The 24,433-nt window shown below is 38.8% G+C and overlaps 1 protein-coding gene across 1 annotated transcript in view; it reads left to right on the top strand.

Moving 5' to 3' along the window:
• The first annotated feature begins 8,459 nt into the window (after positions 1 to 8,459).
• Positions 8,460 to 24,433, top strand: part of SLC4A4 (solute carrier family 4 member 4) — a 422,503-nt gene continuing 406,529 nt past the window's right edge. Inside the window, exon 1 of the mRNA XM_070458312.1 lies at positions 8,460 to 8,522. Coding sequence (XP_070314413.1) covers positions 8,509 to 8,522 — 14 coding nt within the window. The 5' untranslated portion in view covers positions 8,460 to 8,508. The remainder of the gene's footprint in view (positions 8,523 to 24,433) is intronic.

Below are 24,433 nucleotides of genomic sequence, written 5' to 3'. Positions count from 1 at the left end.
CAGAGAAGCCTGGCAGGTTACAGCCCATAGGGTTGCAAAGAGTCATACATGACTGAAGTGACTTAGCCCATAGGCACATCCCCTACTTTGATGGAATTGTGATGTGATGTTTGTTCTTTATCAGCTTTCAGGTGCTTCTATGGCAGAGCTGAAGCTCTCAGTGGCTTTGGCAGTCATCTCAGGGAGCCAGGACTGCAGGAAGGTGGTTGTCAGTTGTTCATTGTTGAGAACTCTGGTATTTAGAGACACTTTCTGGGGAGAGAAGGGAGCTTTGGGGTCTTGTAATTGCTAGGCATTCCTGTTCCAAACCTATGATTTGGTCAAGGCAGGGGAAACCTGAGCACATATGCAATGTGTTAGGACACCTGATATGTCCTTTTGTACGTTGAATTTCAGGCATGCTATTCCTTTAAAAAGTCTGTAGGCAGGATGGTGTCCAGGTGTTATGAAACTCTCAGGTCCAATGATGACAGGATTTGAATTTCACCAAAAGGAAGTGCTGGCATTTGATGATGGACCATTTTTCCACAGAAGCCAGGCTGCCAGCAAGTCATTGTATGTCACTGCCTGGAGACAGCCTCCTCTGTGGGTACCGCCTTTATTGGAAGCAGAAAGAAGAAGTGAAGTGCAAGGGCTATGGGCTGTCCCCACAGCTGAGTGATGCTGACAGTCTTCTCCGGTGGGATTGATATATTGATCTGCTCTTTGGAGGGCAGTGGCCTCCTAGTGGGAGAAGTCTGGCTAATCCCTCAGCTTCTCTGACAGCAGGTCCGGAAGGATCCTGTTGCCAGGAATCGAAGGTAGCTGTTACCTTGACAGCAGGAGTGCAGCAAGCGTGCGTCTCTCCTGGTCCCCTTGTGGTCCTTCGCTGTCACACTTGTGTGTTTATACCTGGGCAGAGCTCAGGAAGGTAGAGCCCTCGGGTAGCCCACATGGGTGCCACCTGCCCTCTTCAGGAGGCCGGGCCAGGCCCACTGGGGTCAGTATGCAGTCTCTATTTGCTGCCCTGTCAGACAGCACCTGATGGGACTGCGTAAGCCAGAGGGGCACTTCTCATTGAAGCCAGCATGATTCCCGATACAGGCAAAGTACTGGGTGAGTAAAGGCACCTGAGCTTTCAATAAACCAATCAGCTAAGATGCTTCTCCACGTAGGACATGTGAGAGGATGGCTAACTGCCCTTTCCACCATGTTTCTGGGCATTACTGCATCAGAATTATCTCCAGTGTTTCTGCTGCTCCTGCCTTTCCCTCTTTCATTATTTTCCTTTATTCATATATTCACATACTTTGTAAATTGAGGACTGCTTGTATTATGGGCTTTTAAGTGTCTGGGAGTGATTTGGGGGGCTTTTTAGACTTGGGGCCAGCTCTGACATCACTGTTAAGGCTCAACTCCTCTTCATCTCACCTGGATTTATATCCACTGTCATCCCTGCTTCAGGGGTGGTGTCACGTCTCCCCTTAGACCATCAGGCTTCAGGCTAAAATTCTGGTTATTACATGAAATTTCATTTAAAACAGGCTCAAGTCTCACATGTTTCTCATTGTTTGCAATTGAAGCAATTGTCATCATGATGTATCATAAGTGGATATATTTGGTCATTTGCAGTTTCTTCTTTCTTTTCCTCTTCCCTTCCCTTTCTCCCTTTTAACCAAAAAAATTCCTCTTATAAGATTCCCTATCTTAAAAGTATACAAAAATGTTGGGAAGAATGATCTAATTCAGATGTGTGTTTTATTTAATCATGATTTTCTTCCTCTGAAGCATGAGCTTCCCTTGTAGCTCAGATGGTAAAATCTGCCTGCAGTGCAGGAGACCAAGGTTTGATTCCTGGGTCAGGAAAATGCCCTGAAGAAGGGAATGGCAGCCCACTTCAGTCTTCTGGCCTGGGAAATCCCATGGACAGAGGAGCCTGACAGGCTACAGTCCATGGAGTCGCCAAGAGTTGGATACGACTGAGCAAATAAACGCATCCTCTGAAGCACAGAGTCTTTCATAAACGTGCTGTCTTTCACAGTAGCAAGTGATGGTGACTTGAACATCTCAGCTTTTTCACCCTGGGAGCACAGAAGCATTCACGTCTCAGTTCCTCCATGCCTCACCTACCCATCCTGGTTAGTGTGGAGCTCCCCTCCTCCATGCACTTGTGGAAACTCCCTCACAAGATGCTTTTCCTTTCATCCATGCTGAGCCCAGCTGGAGCTCACTTCTGAGCATTCCTATACTGAGAACCACTGCTGCCAAAACTGAGACTCTGCCATTGCTACTGCAGTTGAGCTGCAGATCCCAGCAAAAGGCTTGGTCCTGCTGCCTCACTGGTGCCAGCCTGTCACAACGCTGCCATCACTGCCTTGGTGTGGTTTTCATTTCAGACACCGCAGCCAATGGAGCATCATTTGCAAAGTGAGAGAAAGAATGCTTCCTTGCTGTATGTGAACGGTGAAGACAAAGGGATCTAGAATAGGCTTGCTTAGCCGTAAAGCACGGTGAGTTAGATAAACAGCGCTGTCCCCCTGACTTGAATGGCATTCCTCCTGCTGCAGCCAGGACTTCCACCTGGAATTAATCTGGTTGGAACTCTGATGTTGCAGCTGTCTTTGAGCCTGGTAAGTTGGGACTTTGTGGCCGCCAACACCTTCTCGTTTGGGATCCTTGCTAATAGCTTCACCAATTTTGTTTTGGAGAATGAAAAGCTGTTTTTTTCCTTCAGTTTGGGGAATGGTGCAGAGGCCTGTGCCCTAAAGTTCCTCAGTTGTGAGCCAGATGTTAATTAATATGCACAGGGCTCCAACATGCTGCTGGAATACCTGGGTGCTCCTGGGTTCTGCTGTGAGTTGCTAAATTCTCTGCCCTCTATTCAGGTCCTTTTGCTGAATTTACTGTACCAGGCACTTAGCTCCCTTTGGTAAATTTTCTGTTGTCTCTTGTTGTTTCTGATTTTATTTGAGTTTCCCTCAATTAAACAGACATAGTTGTATATGTGTGAAACCTAACTGGGGTCAGAATTTAACTATTTGCCCAGGAGGATCCACAGTCTCAAGTAATTGAGTTTATTTCAGTAAATTCTATGTCTGAAGGAGGGGATAAGTGTGGTAGATGTCCTCTTATTCTCCCTAACTTGGATGTGTCTGAGCCTTGGCTCCGGCCCAGCATCTGCATTCAGTCATCGTTCATGTTTCAAACATTTCATTTACATATGGCTCCCCCTGCAACAGGACACTGTATCCTTTCAGCACCCCCTCTCCTCCCATGCTCTATCTAATCGTGACTTTGACATCTTCCCTCTTCCCAAACTGCCTGCTCAGAATAGCCACCAAACTGCTCCATATTCCTTGCATTTACCAATGGCTGGTCAATCTCTTTCCCATGGCCTTATTTCTGTTTTCTCAGAAGAGAGCATACATTGTTTATCAATACTTTCCCTACCTCACAGTATGTAATTGTTTATTTCTGACAACTTTTCCCACCTCAGTTGTGCAGTTGAAATGATAAACTATTTCACACAGTCAGAAAATTACATTGAAGTAAAAAACTTTCAAATATTCAGGAATTTATAGAAATGAATATAACAGATACCATTAACCATCTCTTTTTTTTCATTTATTTTTATTAGTTGGAGGCTAATTACTTTACAATATTGTAGTGGTTTTTGCCATACATTGACATGAATCAGCCATGGATTTACATGTGTTCCCCATCCTGATCCCCCCCTCCCACCTCCCTCCCCATCCCATCCCTCTGGGTCTTCCCAGTGCACCAGCCCTGAGCACTTGTCTCATGCATCCAACCTGGGCTGGCCATCTGTTTCACACTTGATAATATACATGTTTAAATGCTATTCTCTCAGATCATCGCCTTCTTCCACAGAGTCCCAAACTCTGTTCTATACATCTGTGTCTCTTTTTCTGTCCTGCATGTAAGGTTATTGTTACCATCTTTTAAAATTCCATATATATGCATTAGTATACTGTATTGGTGTTTATCTTTCTGGCTTACTTCACTCTGTATAATGGGCTCCAGTTTCATCCATCTCATTAGAACTGATTCAAATGTATTCTTTTTAATGGCTGAGTAATATTCCATTGTGTATATGTACCATAGCTTTCTTATCCACTCATCTGCTGATGGGCATCTAGGTTGCTTTCATCTCCTGGCTATTATAAACAGTGCCCTAAAGTTCATTTGGGTACACATGTACATTTGGGTACATGTGTCTCTTTCAGATCTAGTTTCCTCGGTGTGTATGCCCAGGAGTGGGATTGCTGGGTCATATGGCAGTTCTATTTCCAGTTTTTTAAGGAATCTCCACACTGTTCTCCATAGTGGCTGTACTAGTTTGCATTCCCATCAACAGTGTAAGAGGGTTCCCTTTTCTCCACACCCTCTCCAGCATTTATTGCTTGTAGACTTTTGGATAGCATCCATTCTGACTGGCGTGTAGTGGTACCTCATTGTGGTTTTGATTTGCATTTCTCTGATAATGAGTGATGTTGAACATCTTTTCAGGTGTTTGTTAGCCATTTGGAGAAATGTCTGTTTAGTTCTTTGGCCCATTTTTTGATTGGGTCATTTATTTTTCTGGAATTGAGTTGCAGGAGTTGCTTGTATATTTTTGAGATTAATCCTTTGTCTGTTTCTTCATTTGCTATTATTTTCTCCCATTCTGAAGTCTGTCTTTTCACTTTGCTTATAGTTTCCTTTGTTGTGCAAAAGCTTTTAAGTTTCATTAGGTCCCATTTGTTTATTTTTGCTTTTATTTTTAATATTCTGGGAGGTGAGTCATAGAGGATCCTGCTGTGATTTATGTTGGAGAGTGTTTTGCCGATGTTCTCCTCTAGGAGTTTTATAGTTTCCAGTCTTACATTTAGATCTTTAATCCATTTTGAGTTTATTTTTGTGTATGGTGTTAGAAAGTGTTCTAGTTTCATTCTTTTACAAGTGGTTGACCAGTTTCCCCAGCACCACTTGTTAAAGGGGTTGTCTTTTCTCCATTGTATATTCTTGCCTCCTTTGTCAATGATAAGGTGTCCATAGGTGCATGGATTTATCTCTGGGCTTTCTATTCTGTTCCATTGATCTATATTTCTGTCTTTGTGCCAGGACCATACTGTCTTGATGACTGTGGCTTTGTAGTAGAGCCTGAAGTCAGGCAGGTTGATTCCTCCAGTTCCATTCTTCTTTCTCAAGATTGCTTTGGCTACTCGAGGTTTTTTGTATTTCCATACAAATTGTGAAATTATTTGTTCTAGTTCTGTGAAAAATACCGTTGGTAGCTTGATAGGGATTGCATTGAATCAATAGATTGCTTTGGGTGGTATACTCATTTTCACAATATTGATTCTTCCAATCCATGAACACGGTATATTTCTCCATCTGTTTGTGTCCTCTTTGATTTCTTTCATCAGTGTTTTATAGTTTTCTAAATGTAGGTCTTTTGTTTCTTTAGGTAGATATACTCCTAAGTATTTTATTCTTTTTGTTGCAGTGGTGAATGGTATTATTTCCTTAATTTCTCTTTCTGTTTTCTCATTGTTAGTGTATAGGAATACAAGGGATTTCTGTGTGCTTTAACCATCTCTCTACAACAAATATTTACATTTTGCCATCTTTGTTTGAGATATTTTGAAATAAATGCAGCAAAGCAGGTATAAAGTCTTCTACTTACTCTCTAGCCCACAACTCCCTAAGTTGCCCAGAAGTAATTATTCCCAAGGTAGACTTTTTTCTGCTTCCCATCAAAGTTTTATGCATTTCATTTACATGTTTGTGTCCATATCAATACATAATGTTATATTATGGGTTTAAAAATTCAATGTATAGTATTATTCAGTACATAACACATTCCAACTTGATTTCTTCATTCAAGCTTAAGTTTTTCAGACTTTTTTCCCCATGTTGCTACATTATATACAATTAATTTGTTTTAACTACTATAAAGATTACATGTGAGAATATACCACAACTGGATATATCCATTTCTTAGTTGATAGGACAATGAGCTACTTTGAAAATAGAAGTTCCTTTCTTTCCCACTCTTCCACATTTTGTCTTCAGTTCAGTTCAGTTACTCAGTCATGTCCAATGCTGTGACCACATGGACTGCACCACGCCAGGCTTCCCTGTCCATCACCAACTCCCAGAGCTTACTCAAATTCGTGTCCATCTAGCCAGTGATGCCATCCAATCATCTCATCCTCTATTGTCCCCTTTTCCTGCATCAGACTCTTCTCCAATGAGTTGGTTCTTCACATCATGTGGCTAGATTATTGGAGTTTCAGCTTTAGCATCAGTCTTTCCAATGAATATTCAGGACTGATTTCCTTTAGGATGGACTGATTTGATCTCCTTGGAGTCCAAGGGACTCTCAAGAATCTTTTCCAACACTGTAGTTCAAAAGCATCAGTTCTTTGGTGCTCAGCTTTCTTTATAGTACAACTCTCACATCCATATATGACTTCTGGAAAAACCATAGCTTTGACTGGACAGACCTTTGTCTTACTACCACTTAAAATTTCATTATTACTTTCTAATTCTAATCATTGTAGTTGTTGTTCAGTCACTAACAGGCCATCTGGACAGGCTATCCAGACGAGCCATCAAGATTAAGGGGAATACCTTGTATTTGCATCTGCCTTCAATGCAGGAGACCCCGTTTCAATTCCTGGGTTGGGGAGATCCACTGAAGAAGGGATAGGCTACTCATTCCAGCATGCTGCTTCCCTGGTGACTCAGCTGGTAAAAGAATCCGCCTACAATGTGGGAGACCTGGGTTCGATCCCTGGGTTGGGAAGATCCCCTGGAGAAGGGAAAGGCTATCACTCCAGTATTCTGGCCTGGAGAATTCCATGGACTGGATAGTCCATGGGGTCACAAAGAGTAGGACACAACTGAGAAATTTTAATTTAATTTAATTTTGGCTTAAGGGATTTTAGTGACTGTCTTCATTCTCATAACTCCTGTGTTGTATCACTGCTCCCTTGGGGTATTATTCAGTCAAATACACACAGATGTTATTGAAAAAAACATGGCTTATTCTTTTATGGGAAAAATGCTAAGGCTAAAGGTAGTATGGGAACCTCTTCAGAGTGGTTCTTTTTTCCCAACTCTCAAATGATTTGTAGAGATTACTCAGAGATTGGTTATTTCAAGTGGTTCTGGGTGTGTTAAGTCATTTCAGTCATGTCCTACTCCACGACCCTGTGGACTAGGACCAGGCTCCTCTGTCCATGGGATTCTCCAGGCAAGAATACTGGAGTGGGTTGCCATTTCCTTCTGGGGATCCTCCCAACCCAGGAATTGAACCTGCATCTGTTGGCCCTGCATTGGCAGTTAGGTTCTTTATCACTAGCACCACCTAGGAAGCTTTACTAGGACAAAACAGTGACTGTAGTGATTATAGCCAGAGACAGTAGGGGAAATAATGCTAGACACTTGCACACAAGGAAGGCTGCTCATTGTGGATATACTTTAAACAACGATGCACTAACCCTGAGGATGAGCTGAGGGTACGTGTGCTGGTTAAGTCCCCAAATCTCAAGTAATCAGCAATGGGTCATGGTCCTTTCACAGTCTGGGTTCATATTTTCTTTACTCTGTGGGAATTTAATTTCTTTTACAGGGACAGAAAATAAAGAGCTATGAGCTTTGGGAAATACTGCATGTCTATGGCTCATAATATTAGTTTTGCACCTACTTTCCAAAACTGCATGCATTATGAAAAGACTTTCCCAAGTGTGAGAACACCTTTTATAACATCTAAAATAACATGAAAACATTTTATTGCATTTGTACAATAACTATTAAATCTTTGAGAACCATATGTAGACCATATGTAGAACTACACAGTAAAGCAATATAAAGATTTTCATTAAGGGACAAGATAGGAGATCATGTATGTAAACAGGAACTGGCAGTCTGCTAAGTAAGGGAAATCTGGTCACAAATTCTATGCTAAAATTCATTTTAAGTATGAATTATTTTTTAACAGAATCAAATCCTATGGTTAATGAATTCCAGTAGATTTCTATTGTTCTATATCTGAATAGGATTCTATTTTTGTACATCTTCTTATAGGGATTTTTCATTTTGACAAACATTTAAAAATAAATATTTGTATTTATGTGTTTTAAATCTTAGTAAGAGATTAGGAATAGATAACCTTATAGAAGTTCTTATAGAGATTTGTTATGGTAAATTTTCTATATATTTTCTAGAAATAAATCTTTGTTTTTTAAGTATTTTGCCAGTTAATGGAAATTTGCACATCATATTACCTCAGCAATGAGTATAGAAATCTAAAAATAGAATGCCAAAAACAGAACCTGAAAGGGGGGCAAAAGAGAAGAAATGAAGAAGAGATTCTTATATGGATTTAGGTATCATGAGCTATCATACTCTCAAAGAAAAATTTATATCATTTGAAATTTATCAAGTAATTGTTATTTTTCTTTTTACAGATACCTGCCCCTGTTTCATAACCTCTCCTGGCTATAAACCTGAGCACCGATGCTTGACCTATTGTAAGTCAGAAAGTTATGTATGGAAAAAAAAATAGCTTTGCATTTTAACCTCTTTCCTGTCTTTATTTTAAAAAAAAAATAAGATTTAAATCAAAAATGGTTAGGAAGAGAAAACCCTTTTTGTTTCTGTAAGCAAATGTCTGATCTTGTTCTGAATTGATAAACTGCATAGGTCTAGCTTTACTAAGTTAAACTCCCAGAGTTCCTCTTGTGATACTGGTGGGTACTCAATAAATCATTGCTATTGTTGTTGATAATGGATATAGGTAATAAAGAGGGTAGAGATGCATTTTTCCCTTTTGCGACTTGGTATAAAAAATTCCTTTTCAAACTACTGTAGGAGGATATCTCTGAGGACTTTATGGTGGGTCATTTATGCATCCTCGTATAATTTGTTCTAGATACAACAATTTTTATCTTCTCATGGAAACAAATTGGAAAGAAATAATGAGACACCATTTGGAATTGTTGGCAACTTTAAATGTTCACGAAAAAAAAAAATGAAGTCACAAAAGCAGGGGAACAAAAGGCCTCATCCTGGCTGATTAGATGATTTAACCAGCAGTTGTTGTTGGCACCAAAATGTCAGCTAGAATTTAAAAAAAAAAATCTCAGAGGCCTGGTAACTCTGTCCTCTGTGGGGAAAAGATCTAAAATGTATTCCTCAGTATATCTCTTGGTATACAGATTTCCCTTATGAATTTCTAATTGGAAGAAAAATATGAGGATATGGCATTGCAAGAAAAGCCAGCAGTGAGGCAAACAGTAGTAAAAAGCAGGACTCTGCTGCAAAGGAGCTTTATCCTTTGCAGTTTGGGAGCTATCAGCGTATCAAGTCTTGTTCTATTGTGGTGTCTCCTCCTGCTGGCATTGAAATTCCTGTGGCTTACATACTGATGTTCAGAGGGAAAGACCCCAGGAAAAGTAGACTGGCAATGTACTCATATGTATTGTAAAGAGCCTCTGCAGTGGAGTAGCACATATAAGATCTTTTTCCAAACATTAAGCAGTATCTGTCTATTTTGGGCATCACATTAAAAATAGGGCTCATGTTGTTGTGATATAGAAAAAGTGCTTTCAAGGAGAATTCACGTTCAACTGTATGTACCACTTTGAAACATTTAAGGCTGCAGTGCTTTTATAGATGATGCTCATTTGTTAGTGAAGTTTATTAGCTGTATGTGTCTCAGCCCTTAGTGTACATACAAGGATATGTGGTCAGGGGGAGCTCTGAGTGTCTTCTGACAAATCTCCACGTGTTAATAGGGAATATTAACCACACACAGCAAAGTTAATGAAGCTCTTTATTCTGTGTTTTTTGTTATTTATTTATTTAGCACTTGTTGGGGGGTTATAAGAAGCTGGATATCTTGTGCTTATGTCCAGCTCATGTGACAGTTTTCAGTCTCCCAGGAGAAGAAACGTTTCTTTCTTCTCCTGCACAGTCTTCAGTGAAGTCCCCCTGAGTCAAGTTCTACATTTCTCGCTTGACTCTGTTGACTTTTGTTTCAGCTATACTCTTATCAGTTTTCAATGAACAGGCTAAAAGGTAAGCAATTGAATTTTTTTTTTAATCTATACAGTTGGACTTGTTTCAAATTGTTGATCAGTAAAATCATATGTGTCAGTTTCACACACCGTATAATATGAGCATACTGTATATAATCTTCTTGGGAGAACATTATAAACCTAACCATGTTAAGTAGCAGTTGTAAGCTTCACAGTGAGCTCTTGTGAACTATCCAGCTTGAATCTCTTCCTTACTGCTGTGTGAAGCCATTCTGTACTACTCTCCAGTGAGATGCAAGAGCCAGCAAACAGCAAGTAAAACCCTACATCTTGGAAAAGATCAATAGACAAAGCATTTGATCACAGAAGAGCAGAAATGAGTTTCAGGGGGGATTCTAAAGGCCAGATGGCCCTGCAGAGGTATGCCAAGATTTCAGAGGTCCCAGGTCAGCCAAGCCAACAAATGGATTGCACTGTGCCTATTATACACTTAGTACTAGGGTAAGGGGGCTTTCCTGGTGGCTCAGACGGTAAAGCGTCTGCCTGCAATGTGGGAGACGGGGTTCGATCCCTGGGTTGGGAAGATCCCCTGGAGAAGGAAATGGCAACCCACTCCAGTACTCTTGCCTGGAAAATCCCATGGACAGAGGAGCCTGGGGTCGCAAAGAGTCTGACACGAACGAGCAACTTCACTTTCTTTCCTTAGGGTAAGGAGTCCTGGCTATTTAGCAGAAAAGATGTGTACAGGATTAGAAAAAAAAGCTGGGAGTTTCTACTTAGCTTTTTCCTAATAGTGGCTGGATTCTGTGATCTTTGTGTCTGCTGCCTTTTGCTGATTTGCTCTGTTGCTTATTGGTTGCACCGGTTCTGCTTAGATGCTGTGTGATTCTCTCTGACTACCCCCCTTTCCTTATAGAATTACTTACTGAGTTGCTGATAAATCCTGAGCAGTGTGCTAAAGCTGTATATACGATGAACAAGATGACCGTGGCTTTCGCCTTTCTGGAGTTTATGGTCTAGTGAGGAACAAAGGAAATGGGATGAGTAGTTACAATAACACATAGAAAGGGATAAAAAAGAGAAGGTACAGAGCCCTCTAGGCACACATAGCAGGGGAGCGTAATGTAATCTAGAGGGCAGAGGTCTCTCTGGAAGGGATATTCAGGATGAGGCTTGTAGGAAAAGTACAAGTTTACTAGCAAGTAAGGGAATATGCCAGATAGAGAACCCAGTGTGCATGAAGTTGTAAAGCTGAGAGAGACTTTGGCAGAGCTGAGCAGTTGGAGGGTGAAGTGGAGGGAAGGATAAAATGGAGGGTTCTGAAGGGTTTCTATTTCATTCTCTTCTGTCCTGTATACTAGAATATGAGGTAGGCATGGTGGAGGTGGGGAGCGGGTTTTGATGGGCACAGAAATTTAAATTTTGGCAAGAGGAAGTACTTCATTGGAAGTGGAAGTATGTCTCCAGAAATGCATCGTGGGAGCAGAAACTGAATGATCTACAAGAGCAGAGGATGGGGGTTAGACTAGGATTAAGTTATCGATATACTGTGGCTCCTAGTAGGCTGAAGGGTAAAGTGAAGGGGAAATAGTTTGACAAGCAATAGAATGTAGAAGTAACTGAGATAACCCAGACAATATGTGTAGAGAAAGGAAAGAAAACTTAAGAATCCTGAAGAACATTGGCCTTGAAGTGATAGACAGAGGAAGAGCTGCAAAGAAAAGATTGAGCAGGAAGGGCCAGAAAGCAAGGGGAAAAACTAGTGAACAATGACATCACAGAAGTGACAGGAAGAGTCCTTTCAAGGCTGGGACTTACCTCAGGACACAAAATTTAAGAGGGTACCAAAAATCCCAGTGATTATGATAGGTAATGTTTTAATGCAGTGTTTGGAAAAAACCGAATGAATGTAAAAAGCCATGATGAAACATCAAACTTTTAAATAAAGACAAGATTAGAATTATTGAATTTTCCTTTTTGCCTCAGGCTTCAATAGTCTCCTCGGGATACTATTACGCAATTAGATTTAGAAATCCTTCATATTTAGACATCTAATATTTTGATCGCATAGAAAGAGAAAGTGATAAGCCATATTAAATGTAGCTGAGAAGTCAGTCAGAAAATGGGTTGAAAAGAGCTCATTGGATATGGAGACAAGCAAGCTATTACTATTAGATCTTTTCTTTACTGTGTTTTAGTAAATCATAGTGGGGGTTATCTTATGTCTCTGCAAACATGATTACCATGTGACCTTTTCTGAATTAGGAGATTATATCGATACAAGCATTCATTTTTCCCCCTTAAAATAGTTTTTTATTCTGGTAAAATACATATAATATACAATTTGTTATCCTAAGCATTTTTAAGTGTACAGTTCAGTGTTAATAAGTACCTACATATTGTTGTACAACCATCACCACCATCCACTTTCAGAACTCTCTTCATCTTGCAAAACTGAAACTCTGTACCCATTAAAAACCTATTTTGATATAAAGTCTATTTTGTCTGATACAAAATAGTATAGCAATATTCTGCTCTCTTTTGGTTACTAATTGCATGGAATATCTTTTTCCATCCTTTCACTTTCCATCTGTTACTGTCTTTGAAGTCTCTTGTAGAAAGCATGAAATTGGATCATGGTATTTTTTCCCATACTGTCAATCTCTCTCTTTTGATGGGAGAATTTAATCCAGTTACGTTAAGTAGTTACTGATAAGGAAGGAGTACCATTATTCCGTTGTTTTCTGTTTATACTTAATAGTTCTTTTGTCTTTCAGTTCCTGTGGCAAGAGCTGAAATTGATTAATACCAATAGGACTGCAATTTATTGCCCAAGTCTTCTGAAAGTTACAAGCCTTCAGTAGACTCTGGAGTTCCAAAATAGTTAAATCAGACAGATTCTGCTAGTGTGATTGTTGTCTGTGAGAAGGCAGATTCCTGGCACTTCCTATTCCATCATATTCCCAGGATCCTTTCTCCCCAAACACACATTTTTAACCTCATGGAGTTTTTGTATCAACTCTAGGGCAAAGTGAAATAATTCCTTAATGTTAAGAATCCGTCTCTTTATAAGTTCTCTGAATGAATCCTCGTTCTTGCCTAAATACATGGAGCTTGCCAAAATCTATGACCCTGTTTATCTGAGGGTCAGAAATACAGGCTGGGAAGTCAGGTAAATAGGTACAATTACTAAGCACATACCCCTGTGAGAAGTCAATTGCTGTTTCATTTTTAGGCTTTTGTAACTGGGAGGCACTAGATTCCTACTAAATAATTCACTTCCTGATGGCCTCCCCAATTTGAAGTGCCATGTATAAACCAGTGCTATGTTCAATACAATCTCCACACCCTCTCTGATAAAGGTGTTACCCACATTCCTTCCCAAGTGCTCTGTTGCTTTTTATTCAGATCATACCTCGGGTCCTTTTATGCTCAAATGCTATTTTTATTTCAATCATGGTTTGGATACCTCAGATGATTAAAAATAACTTGTCATATCCCAGCCACCTGTCTAAAATCTGGGGAGCTCCATTTTCACCTCTCAATGTGTCAAAAGCTTAACTACATTTCCAAGGTAAACATTTTTTATTTATATCTCATGAACTCAATCTTTGGCTCTAGAATGACCAACCATTGTGGTTTGGCTATGACTGTCCAGGTTTTAGCACTAAAATCCTGTGTTGTGGTTAATCTCTCAGTAGTGAGTAAACCTGGACTATGGACCACCCTATTTGGCCTAAAAATATTTCCTGGATTCCTCTATTAAAGCCACCTCTTTCTTCCAGGTCTAAGAGTAACAGGTGACTTTGGTAATTTTACATGTTCATTTTCTTGTTAAATTTCTAAGGATGTCATTCTAGGATTATGAACATTCATGGACTGCTGACAGTTTACAGTGAGAAGAGAGTTAAGAGATCCTGTGCTACAAACCATCTCATTTTACAAATGAATAAAATTTCAATTGCATTAGGAAGCTTTTGCTATCTTTGTTCCACTCTGGCTGCCATGGTACCAGTTTTCTGCAATGTCTTCGAACATCTCCTTTCCCACTAATTAAAAACAAATGATTATGTTGGAACATCAGCTGCAGTAACAGGAAAAAGTAGTATTCTGTTAGTTTTAAATTGTCCAATAATCTTTTTCTATTGCCTCTATTTGCGTCATAGGCATTTTAACTTCCCTCGTGTCTAAAATTCAGTGTCTCTCATGGATTACTCATATTATCTGAGTGTGAAAGTAAATATGGTTGGGTTAATTAGCATCAACTTTAATAAGATCCCAAAGTAATTTTATACAATGCTTCCCAAGAAAAAAGAAATTAAGCTTGATAACTGAAATGATGGGATCTAAAATAAAAGCAGTACAAGGGGTTTGAAAGAAAGAAAATAAGCACAGAAAAGATGTTGTGAGTACTATGTGTGATGGATGAAGAAGGTCTTCTTTGCAAGTTCACACAATCAGTTAGTTCAGTCGCTCAGTTGTGTGTGACTTTGCCACCCCATGGACTGCAGCATGCCAGGCTTCCCTGTCCATCACCAACTCCCAGAGCTTACTCAAACTCATGTCTATTGAGTCGGTGATGCCATCCAACCATCTCATCCTCTGTCATCCCCTTCTCCTCTTGCCCTCAATCTTTTCCAGCATCAGGGTCTTTTCCAATGAGTCAATTCTTCACATCAGGTAGCCAAAGTATTGGAGTTTCAGCTTGAACATCAGTCCTTCCAAGAATATTCAGGATTGATTTCCTTTAGGATGGACTGGTTTGATCTCCTTGGAGTCCAAGGGACTCTCAAGAGTCTTCTCCAACACCACAGTTCAAAAGCATCAATTCTTTGGTGCTCAGCTTTCTCTATGGTCCAACTCTCACATCCATACATGACTACTGGAAAAACCATAGCTTTGACTAGATGGACCTTTGTTGGCAAAGTAATGTCTCTGCTTTTTAATTTGCTGTCTAGGTTGGTCATAGCTTTTCTTCCAAGGAGCAAGCATCTTTTAAATTTCATGGATGCAGTCACCATCTGCAGTGATTTTGGAGCCAAGAAAATAACATGTCTCTTTCCATTGTTTCCCCATCTGTTTCCCATGAAGTGATGGACCCGACGCCATGATCTTAGTTTTTTGAATGTTAAGTTCTAGGTCAACTTTTCACTCTCTTCTTTCACTCAATGGCCTTTATTATTTTGTCTCCAAAGAAAATCACACAATGACCTTTGTTATTTTGCCTCCAAAGAAAGTCAGAGTCCAGTGATTTTCAAAAAGTAAATTGATCTCACCAGCTGGTTGAAAACTCAAGTACCTGACTTCCATGGTTGGTCATTCTGATTCAGTGACTCTGGAGTGGGACCTGGAAATCTCTATTTTTAGACTCAGAGATGCAACTGGTCAATAGAGTGATGTCTGGAACCACTGGGCTAAGCTATTTGAAGAGGCTTTCCTAATTTCAACTTGAGAAAAATATTCCTGACTTCACTTTTTTTGCAATGGTGGGTATCTTTATGCTTCCTTTAAAGAGAGGAAATTTGAGAAAGTTAGAGTTACATTTTAATGTAAGAATAAGAGAATTTTTACCCTCCACTTTCACTTTTAAGAGTTTATTATTGTCCTGAAATGAGACCTGCTATAAAGAATGAGGGTACATACCTCCAGAGGGCATGTAGGACTATGCAAGGCAATTTGTACATTCTACACTTGACCATAATGAAGTGATAGGGTTGGCTCCTGGGAACTGCTGAAGAGCCCAGCATCTTCAATCTTGTCTGACTTGTGCTATAGAGATTACACAGTCCTAATAGGGTGGAGAAGAAATGTCTGACATCTCTCCTGTTCACTGTCTATGGTAGAAGTATCTCTTACCAAGAGAATGTTTACATGGCCATGAAAACATACCCTGAAAACTCATCTGGGAAACTAACAGGAGGCCCTAAGTTCTTAATTAGCAGAGTGGATTCTCCCGCCCTGTCACCTAATGGTATAGCAGAAGATGTGCTTGGCAATTAATTGGATGAGCTGTAAGACTGAAATCCTGACCACTTTGGTCATTAAAGATCCCAGGATACTCTCCTTATGGCAGGTGGAGTCCTGGAATAATTTCAGCCTTGATAATTAAATTAGATTCTGCCCAGCTTCCCTTTACACTTGCTGTTGGACTCCCTTCCCTTTCTATCTTTGATTGCAGTGAACTGGTACCTTAACAGAGAGCCACTAGATTCCACAGATGATTAAAATAAGTAACAATGTCTCTCAATTTATGGAGTGAGATTCCCTGAGTTATTGGGAGGTAGGGAGCACAATTTATACAAAGAGAAATTGTTGGGTTGGCATCTAAAGAGTCATAGTGAGTGAAAGTCACTCAGTCATGTCCGACTCTTTGCGACCCCATAGACTGTCCATGGAATTCTGTTCATGGACTCTCCGTAGAATTCTCCAGAGCAGAATACTGGAGTGGGTTGCCATTCCCTTCTCCAGGGGATCTTCCCAACTCAGGGATTGAACCCAAAGATACATAGTACTACTTTTGAAAAATTAAACCTGTTCAACATTTCAACTTGTTGATGCAGAATCTGACCTCATGTTTCTTCATTTCTTCACTATATACAGTTGATTCTAATCTTCTACTACATTCTTTCAAAGTGAGGAGGTTTGTAGTATAGCATGCTTTCTCTTAACAGTTGTTTTTCATTACCACAAACTGTTTCATTAATAAAGATTTTAAGAGCAGATTATTTATTTATTTTTGGTTTCACTGGTTTCTTTGTTGCTGCAGACTTTCTAGCGTTGCGGTGAGCTGGGGCTACCCTCTAGTTGCAGTGCATGGGCTTCTAATTGCAGTGCTTTTTCTTGTTGCAGAGCACAGGCTCTAGGGTGAATGGGCCTCACTAGCTGGAGCTTTTGGACTCAGTGGTTGTGGTCTCAAGCTCTAGAGCATGGGCTCAGTAGTTGTGGAGCACTGGCTTAATTGCCCACTGGGCCACCAGGGCAGTGTAGTACAGATTTTTTTTCAAGTAAATAAAAATTTAGTGAACTGAGTTGCTGAAAATAGAGTGCTTTTACTAATATGTAAGGTGAGCAAACTCCTACAAATTATTGTTTAGCAGGCTGTCTGCTTCTGGGAATTAAATTTTTCTCTGAAATATTTTTAAAGATATGAACGAAATATTATTTTCTCATTGTGGATAATAATTTTCCATTTGAAAAGTATTTAAGCCAGACTCTGTTAATGGACCAAAATAGTCCTTTATTTGGTATGCAGATTAACTCATACATATTTGGGAAAGCAAAATGTACTCTTCAATTCTATGGTTTGTCACCATGTTTGAGATGATATCCAGCGGTAGTTTGTTTTTGTCTGCTTTGTTATTATTGTTAAGATTATTTTATGTTTCAGATAATATACCTGGCTCAAAATTTCCTCCCTTTAACACAAAATGGGTCAACACACACACACACACACACACACACACAAATACATAGGATGTTAAAAATTTGAGAATTTTGTGACCATTTTCTGTGCATCTCTTCTCTAACTCATGATAAATGTTGCTTCACTTCCATTGGATAAGAGAAAAAAAATCAGGAGGTGGACACCAGCTGGTTTTCATTACCTGAGCTAATAGGAAGAAGATTTTTTTTTTTTTGAAAGTGCATTAAGGGTGCTTATAAAAATGTTTCAAGTATAAATATATTCTTTTAATGAAAATAAGTGGAATTTTATCCTTATAAGATTCTTTCAAAATAGTGAAAATTCTCAGAAATATAGACAGCTTGTGAATGAATCTGTCCTGTACTTGAAAATAAAAATGTAGATAGAACTGATGTTTAAATGGGAAAAATTTTAAAGCTGAAGAAGAGAAAAAGAGGGAGAAATAGTACATCATAATGTGTTATATCTTATACCTGTTTAAGCAAATTAGTGGAATTTTGGCTCCAAGAGGCTGACTGAAACATGTGTTCATCCCCTTTCCCTCTAGAGACTTCTCTAAAATGAAAGTAAGCAATAAAAATTCTTATACCTGCAATGTCAAAGAGAGTAAGATAGAGGCCATCATCTAGTGGGAGAATTCCTACATTATTAATTTGTTTACCCTTCTGTGGGTAAACAGCTAGCCCTTCCAAGAACAAAGGGTCTGATGTTGCAGTATATTGTAGTTCTAGTTTCTAGTATGATTTCTTCTTTGACCAATTCAAAATTCACAAGTTTATTTATTAACTTTTAAACATATTTTCTAGTTACTTCTGTTATTGATTTTTACCTTAATTGCATTTGGAAATCCTACACTCTCTTTCTTTTGTGGTTTCCTTAGAAATTACAACATGAATCTTTAATTCATCAGAGTCTAAAGTTAACCAATATCTTTATCCTTTTTTGGACAATACAAGGTCCTTAGGACACCTTCACCTCACATACCTCGCTTCTGTGTTACATGGTACTGTTGTCAAAAACTAATTAACCCACAGGATACTGCTATTATTGTATTATATAGAAAAATGTTTATTTAGCTTTATCTACATTTTTACCATTTATTGTGCTCTTCATTTCTTTTGTCTTCTTTAACCTATCTAGGAGCATTTTCCTTATGCTCAAATTGCACCCTTTAGAGGTTGTTTTTTTTAATTGAAGATCTACTTGTGGTAAAGTATCTCTGTTTTTGTTTTTCTGAAAGTATCTTTATTATGCCTATATTATTGAACAGTTACTAGTAGACCTCAAATGGGCAAATATTTACTTTTAGCATGTTAAAGATATTACTCCACTATCCTCTGGCTTCCATTGTTGTTTTTGTGAAGGTAACTGACAGTCTACTACTCATTTTAGTCTCCTTCTTACCTCTGGATTCTTTAATGATTTTTAAAATTTATTATTATCCTTGAGGTTCTGCTCTTTCACTAGGAAATATATTGGTTTGAGTTTCTTTTTATTTATCCCATTTGCCACCTCCCAAGAGAAGCTTTGCATTGTTTCTGTCAGGCAGCAACAAATACCAGTCTGGGATTGGCTCAGCCATGTGTGTAACTCTGGGTTCCTTGATTCATCCAGATGATAATACTTCAGTATTTTCTGATGTTGCAGTCCTTTGAAACCCTAGTTTAATGAGGAGAGCTTTTACTAGAAACTTCGCAGCATGTGGGTCCTGGGACTTGAGTTTAGTCCCTTTGGTGGTCAATGCCATCATGGCAATTCTGCTTCTGTGCTAGTTTATCTCTGGAGTCTCTGCATTTCTTTCAATTTGGCTTCAAAATTGCTTAATAACTTATGATTTCTAAATAATACTGAACAAATATTTGATCTGGTCATTTTAGTCATTTTCAGTAGGAGGATGGCCTGAATAGCATTTTCTGCCATTGCTGGAAACCGGGAAGATTTTAATGTAATTCTGGAATCAGAAAGTAGATGGAATAGAAATAATCAGTAAAACTAAGAGGTGGAATTTTACTACTGAGTGTTTTCAGAAGACATAGAATCATAGAAATTGGATTTGCCTCCATAGAATTTCACAAAAGCTTTAGACTCAGCAATGCCAGGTAAAGAGGGGAGTGGAGGTGAAATGGAGGGCCTAAAAGGGATTGATTGCACAACAGTGACCAAAGGTGCCTTTCCCCTGTAGAAGTTTCTCTGAAGAAATTCAACTGTCATAGACTTCCACATGCTGACCTTGGAATTTTCCCCAGAGTATTCTCTTGGACATCTCCTTGTACGTAGTTACTGCAAAGTGAAATCCACTGATTAAAACACTGTTAACATACACAGAACTCCCAGCCATTTTTAATGTGTTTGTGCCTCATGTCAATATGAACAGCAACCAAGGAACAGCAAAAAACTGTATAGTTTAATTTGTGAAAGAAGAGACAGAGATAAACGAATAACATAAAGTCAGAGAAAACAGCTGCCTGCAATGCAGGAGACCCAGGTTCAGTTCCTGGGTTGAGACGATCCCCTGGAGCAGGGATAGTCTATCCACTCCAGTATTCTTGGGCTTCCCTTGTGGTTCAGCTTGTGAAGAATCCGCCTGCAATGCAGAAGACCTGGGTTCGATCCCTGGGTTGGGACAATCCCCTGAAGAAGGGAAAAGGCTACCTACTCCAGTATTCTGGCCTGGAGAATTCCATGAACTGTATAGTCCATGGGGTGGCAAAGAGCTGGACAAGACTGAGTGACTTTCAGAGAAAACAGCAGCAGTGCAGAACCTCAAAAGAGTAAAAAACTAATGCCTTATAGAGATAAGAAAGATACTACTTTCATAAAACAAGAAAAGGATAAACTAAAAAGATAGAACAATGAAAGTCTTTTGAAAAGCAAAAATTTAATGGCTGAAAAATATCAGCAGAAGAGTATCTCTTAGACAGTATAGCAAAAAGTCAAAGATATGGAAAGTAGAGAAGGAAAGACTTAAAGGAGCAATAAACTAATCAGTGTTCTAGGAAGAGATAACAGAGCAAATGAGGGGGAATATATCAAATATGTAAGATAAGAGCTGGAGTAAGCAGGTTTCTGGACCTAAAGGCCATATTGAATACCTTATAAAATAAATCCAAAAGACACATATCAAGGAACGTAAGTTTACATTGCAATATCCTAGGGGAAAAGAGTCAGTAATGTCCCAGGATAACTCTTGTCCCATAAGTCTAGAAAATAATCAAATTGCAGTCAAGTGCCAGAGGGCTGTAAGAAGGAGTTGCTTCTCCCAATACCTATAAAAGACTCCATAGCATTACTGATAGAGCTTTCAGAAAGAAAAATGGAGAATTATTATAATAAAAATTCTACAAGAAAAAATAACCTTCAGGAAAAACATTTCTCCAAGAAAGAAAACATATCTAGCTCTTTGGTGAACTTTATGTTATCATATTATGTAAATACTGTTTATAAACTTAAAAATAGTTGTGTAACCAATAATGTACTAGTGAATGTTTAACAAATGGCTCTCAGAAATGCATGTATTTATATACATACATTTATTATAAATTTTACCTAAATCCAAAATTATATAAAAGATACATGGGGCTTCACCAGTGGCTCAGACAGTAAAGAATCTGCCTGCAATGGAGGAGGCCTGGGTTTGATCCCTGGGTTGGGGAGACCCCCTGGAGAAGGGAATGCCTACCCACTCCAATACAGGAGACATGAGAGAGGTGGGTTAGATCCCTGGGTTGGGAGGATCCCCTGGAGGAAAACACCACAACCCACTCCAGTATTCTGACCTGGAAAATCCCATGGACAGTGGAGCCTGGTGGGCTACAGTCCATGTGGTCTCAAAGAGGCATTCACCACTGAGCAATTAAGCACAAAGGATACATAGCCCACAATATACAAATAATGATAAAATGTAAAAAACTCTATTGTGTAAATTCCACAAAGCGATTGATTCTCATATAATGTTTTGTTGATTTTTGCTGAATTCTTGAACTATAGCAAACCTATGGTTGCAACTGACAAAGGAACATACTTTTAATGTGAATGGTAGTTGAGTTTTCTTTTACCCTAACAAGTAAGAAAAAAATGAAACAGTAAAGACATATGTCAGAACTTCACTCACCAATGACATGAACAACCTCTTTGCTGAGATGAAAAATATTCTTTGAATAATGGAAAAATATTCCTTCATTTTTGTCTATTCGTAACATAATGGGTGCAAATATAACACACTTCTACATTTTATCTAAATTATAAAAGTTTTTCTCCACTATTTTCCTGACTCTAAACAAGTCTAGACAATCATCAAGCCAATAAATCAAACCTGAGATTATGGCATTGGCTGACTTATGTGGTAAAATACTCCCACCATGAGTATTTTGTGATTTATGTGGTAAAATACTCCCACCATGATCAATATCAAGCTACTATTGTGACCTCACTAAACAGGGTTGGGAAGGTATGTGTAGTAACATGCCATTATGTAGTATTTCTACCATACAGATACAATAAATATGAGTAACCTCAGAAACATAGATAATAGTAATATAAAGTAACATAATTTAGTTCAGTTCAGTCGCTCAGTCATGTCCGACTCTTTGTGACCCCATGAATCGCAGCACCCCAGGCCTCCCTGTCCATCACCAACTCCCAGAGTTTACCCAAACTCATGTACCATTGAGTCAATGATGCCATCTAACCATCTCATCCTCTGTCATCCCCTTCTCCTCCTGCCCTCAATCTTTCCCAACATCAGGGTCTTTTCAAATGAGTCAGCTCTTTGCATCAGGTGGCCAAAGTATTGGAGTTTCAGCTTCAACATCAGTCCTTCCGATGAACACCCAGGACTGATCTCCTTTAGGATGGACTGGTTGGATCTCCTTGCAGTCCAAGGGACTCTCAAGAGTCTTTTCCAACACCACAGTTCAAAAGCATCAATTCTTTCGTGCTCAGTTTTCTTTATGGTCCAACTCTCACTTCCATACATGACTACTGGAAATACCATAGCCTTGACTAGACGGACCTTTGTTGGCAAAGTAATGTCTCTGCTTTTTAATATGCTATCTAGGTTGGTCATAACTTTCCTTCCAAGGAGTAAGCGTCTTTTAATTTCATGGCTGCAATCACCATCTGCAGTGATTTTGGAGCCCAGAAAAAGAAAGTCAGCCACTGTTTCCACTGTTTCCCCATCTATTTGCCATGAAGTGATGGGACTGGATGCCATGATCTTAGTTTTCTGAATGTTGAGCTTTAAGCCAACTTTTTCACTCTCCTCTTTCACTTTCATCAAGAGGCTCTTTAGTTCTTCTTCACTTTCTGCCAAAAGGGTGGTGTCATCTGCATATCTGAGGTTATTGAAATTTTTCCCAGCAATCTTGATTCCAGCTTGTGCTTCATTCAGCCCAGCATTTCTCATGGTGTCCTCTGCATATAAGTTAAATAAGCAGGGTGACAAGAAGTGTAAATTAAGTATTAATTGCTTTTGTTTTAAATATAATTTATTTAACTTTAAGTTTGTGTAATTTAATTTTTAATAATGGTTGTGTTTAATAGTTGGCTTGTGAAATTCCTAAAACAATGGGCTCTTGCTATCTGGCACAAGATGTTTCCACCATATCACCAGATATAGTGCTGTTGGGTGGACTGGGAATGGAACAAATAGATAAATATTCATTTCTCATAGCATAAAGCAAAAATATCATGACTGATGATGTTAAATGAAAAAATAACAGTTTTCTAAAGATTTTTATATAATCACTGAATTATTTAAATATGATTATAGGGAGAAGGATTGGGAGGTAAACTGGTTGTGGGGTAGGACAAAGCTGTTATTAGAAGCCTTTCATTTAATATTTAGCCCTGAATATTTACTGATTTGAAAATAATTAATCAAAATAAAATAACTAAATTAAAAATAAGGTTTAATGATATAGACATTTTGAAATAATGTGAGATGGTATTCTTGCTCCTTCTGTCCTGTCTTATTCAATGCTCCAGTCTATCAACAAGGAAAAAGGTCTAGTTTACTGTTTGAGAATCTTCTACATCAAATCACTCTGAAGATCTAAAATTTGATATAGCCTTTGGATATTCCTAGTTGAGCTGGTTTTAACTAGTGTTTTAAAATTTGCTAATTTTTGATAAGAAGTGTCAACTGGGACAAATCTGAGATGTTGCCATTTTGAGTGTCTAATTTGCTGTTTTCTTCGGCAGTTACTGAACTCTCACAGTTCTGGCTTTTGTTGGCTCACTGGGATTTTAATTAGTAGCTGAATCCCATATGTTTATGTGTGTTCCTGTAATTTCTCTAGTATGTGGTTGTAGCACTTTAACACTCTGCTTTCCCAGAGGACATGTAGTCTGCAGTCTGGTAATTTGATATATGATGTAATCACAGGAAATATTGCAGTTAATCAAATGTCCTAGACCCACCCACACCTTCAAAACCTGTCTGATAAATGAATGTATTGTAAATTCTGTTCATTCTTCTTTTATCAAGTCAGTTTGTTGTTTCTTCTTTCTTATTTTCCTTTTCACATGACTAATTTTCATTCATGTTACCTCATTTTTATTTCTTTTTTTAAAATTAATTTTTAAGTTGTTGGCCATGCCATGTGGGATGTTTATTCCACAACGAGGGATTGAACCCATACCGCCTACAGTGCAAGCATAGCACATTAACCACTGGGCCACCAAGGAAGTCCCTCACCTCATTTTTAGATTATTGTTCTGGCCTCCTAACTCATCTTTATACCTCCAAACTCAAGCATTCAATCCATCATAGAATAATTATCATAGAAAAAAATAATTTTCTAAAAATATTGCTCTAATATCTCTCAAAAATCTTCAGTGGTTTCTCTTTTTTTACAAAATAAGTTTACACCCATTCACTAGACCAGTAATCTCCAGAATCAGGTTGGGTATGCTTAGAGGATGTGAAAGACAATTCCCTGGAGTAGGAGAATGTGACAGAACTTTTTACTCCTGTTTC

This window comes from Odocoileus virginianus, chromosome 29 (assembly GCF_023699985.2).
Source record: "Odocoileus virginianus isolate 20LAN1187 ecotype Illinois chromosome 29, Ovbor_1.2, whole genome shotgun sequence".
NCBI classification, from domain to species: domain Eukaryota; kingdom Metazoa; phylum Chordata; class Mammalia; order Artiodactyla; family Cervidae; genus Odocoileus; species Odocoileus virginianus.
The sequence above is the reverse complement of the archived record's forward strand: the minus strand, read 5'-3'. Positions and strand labels throughout refer to the sequence as shown.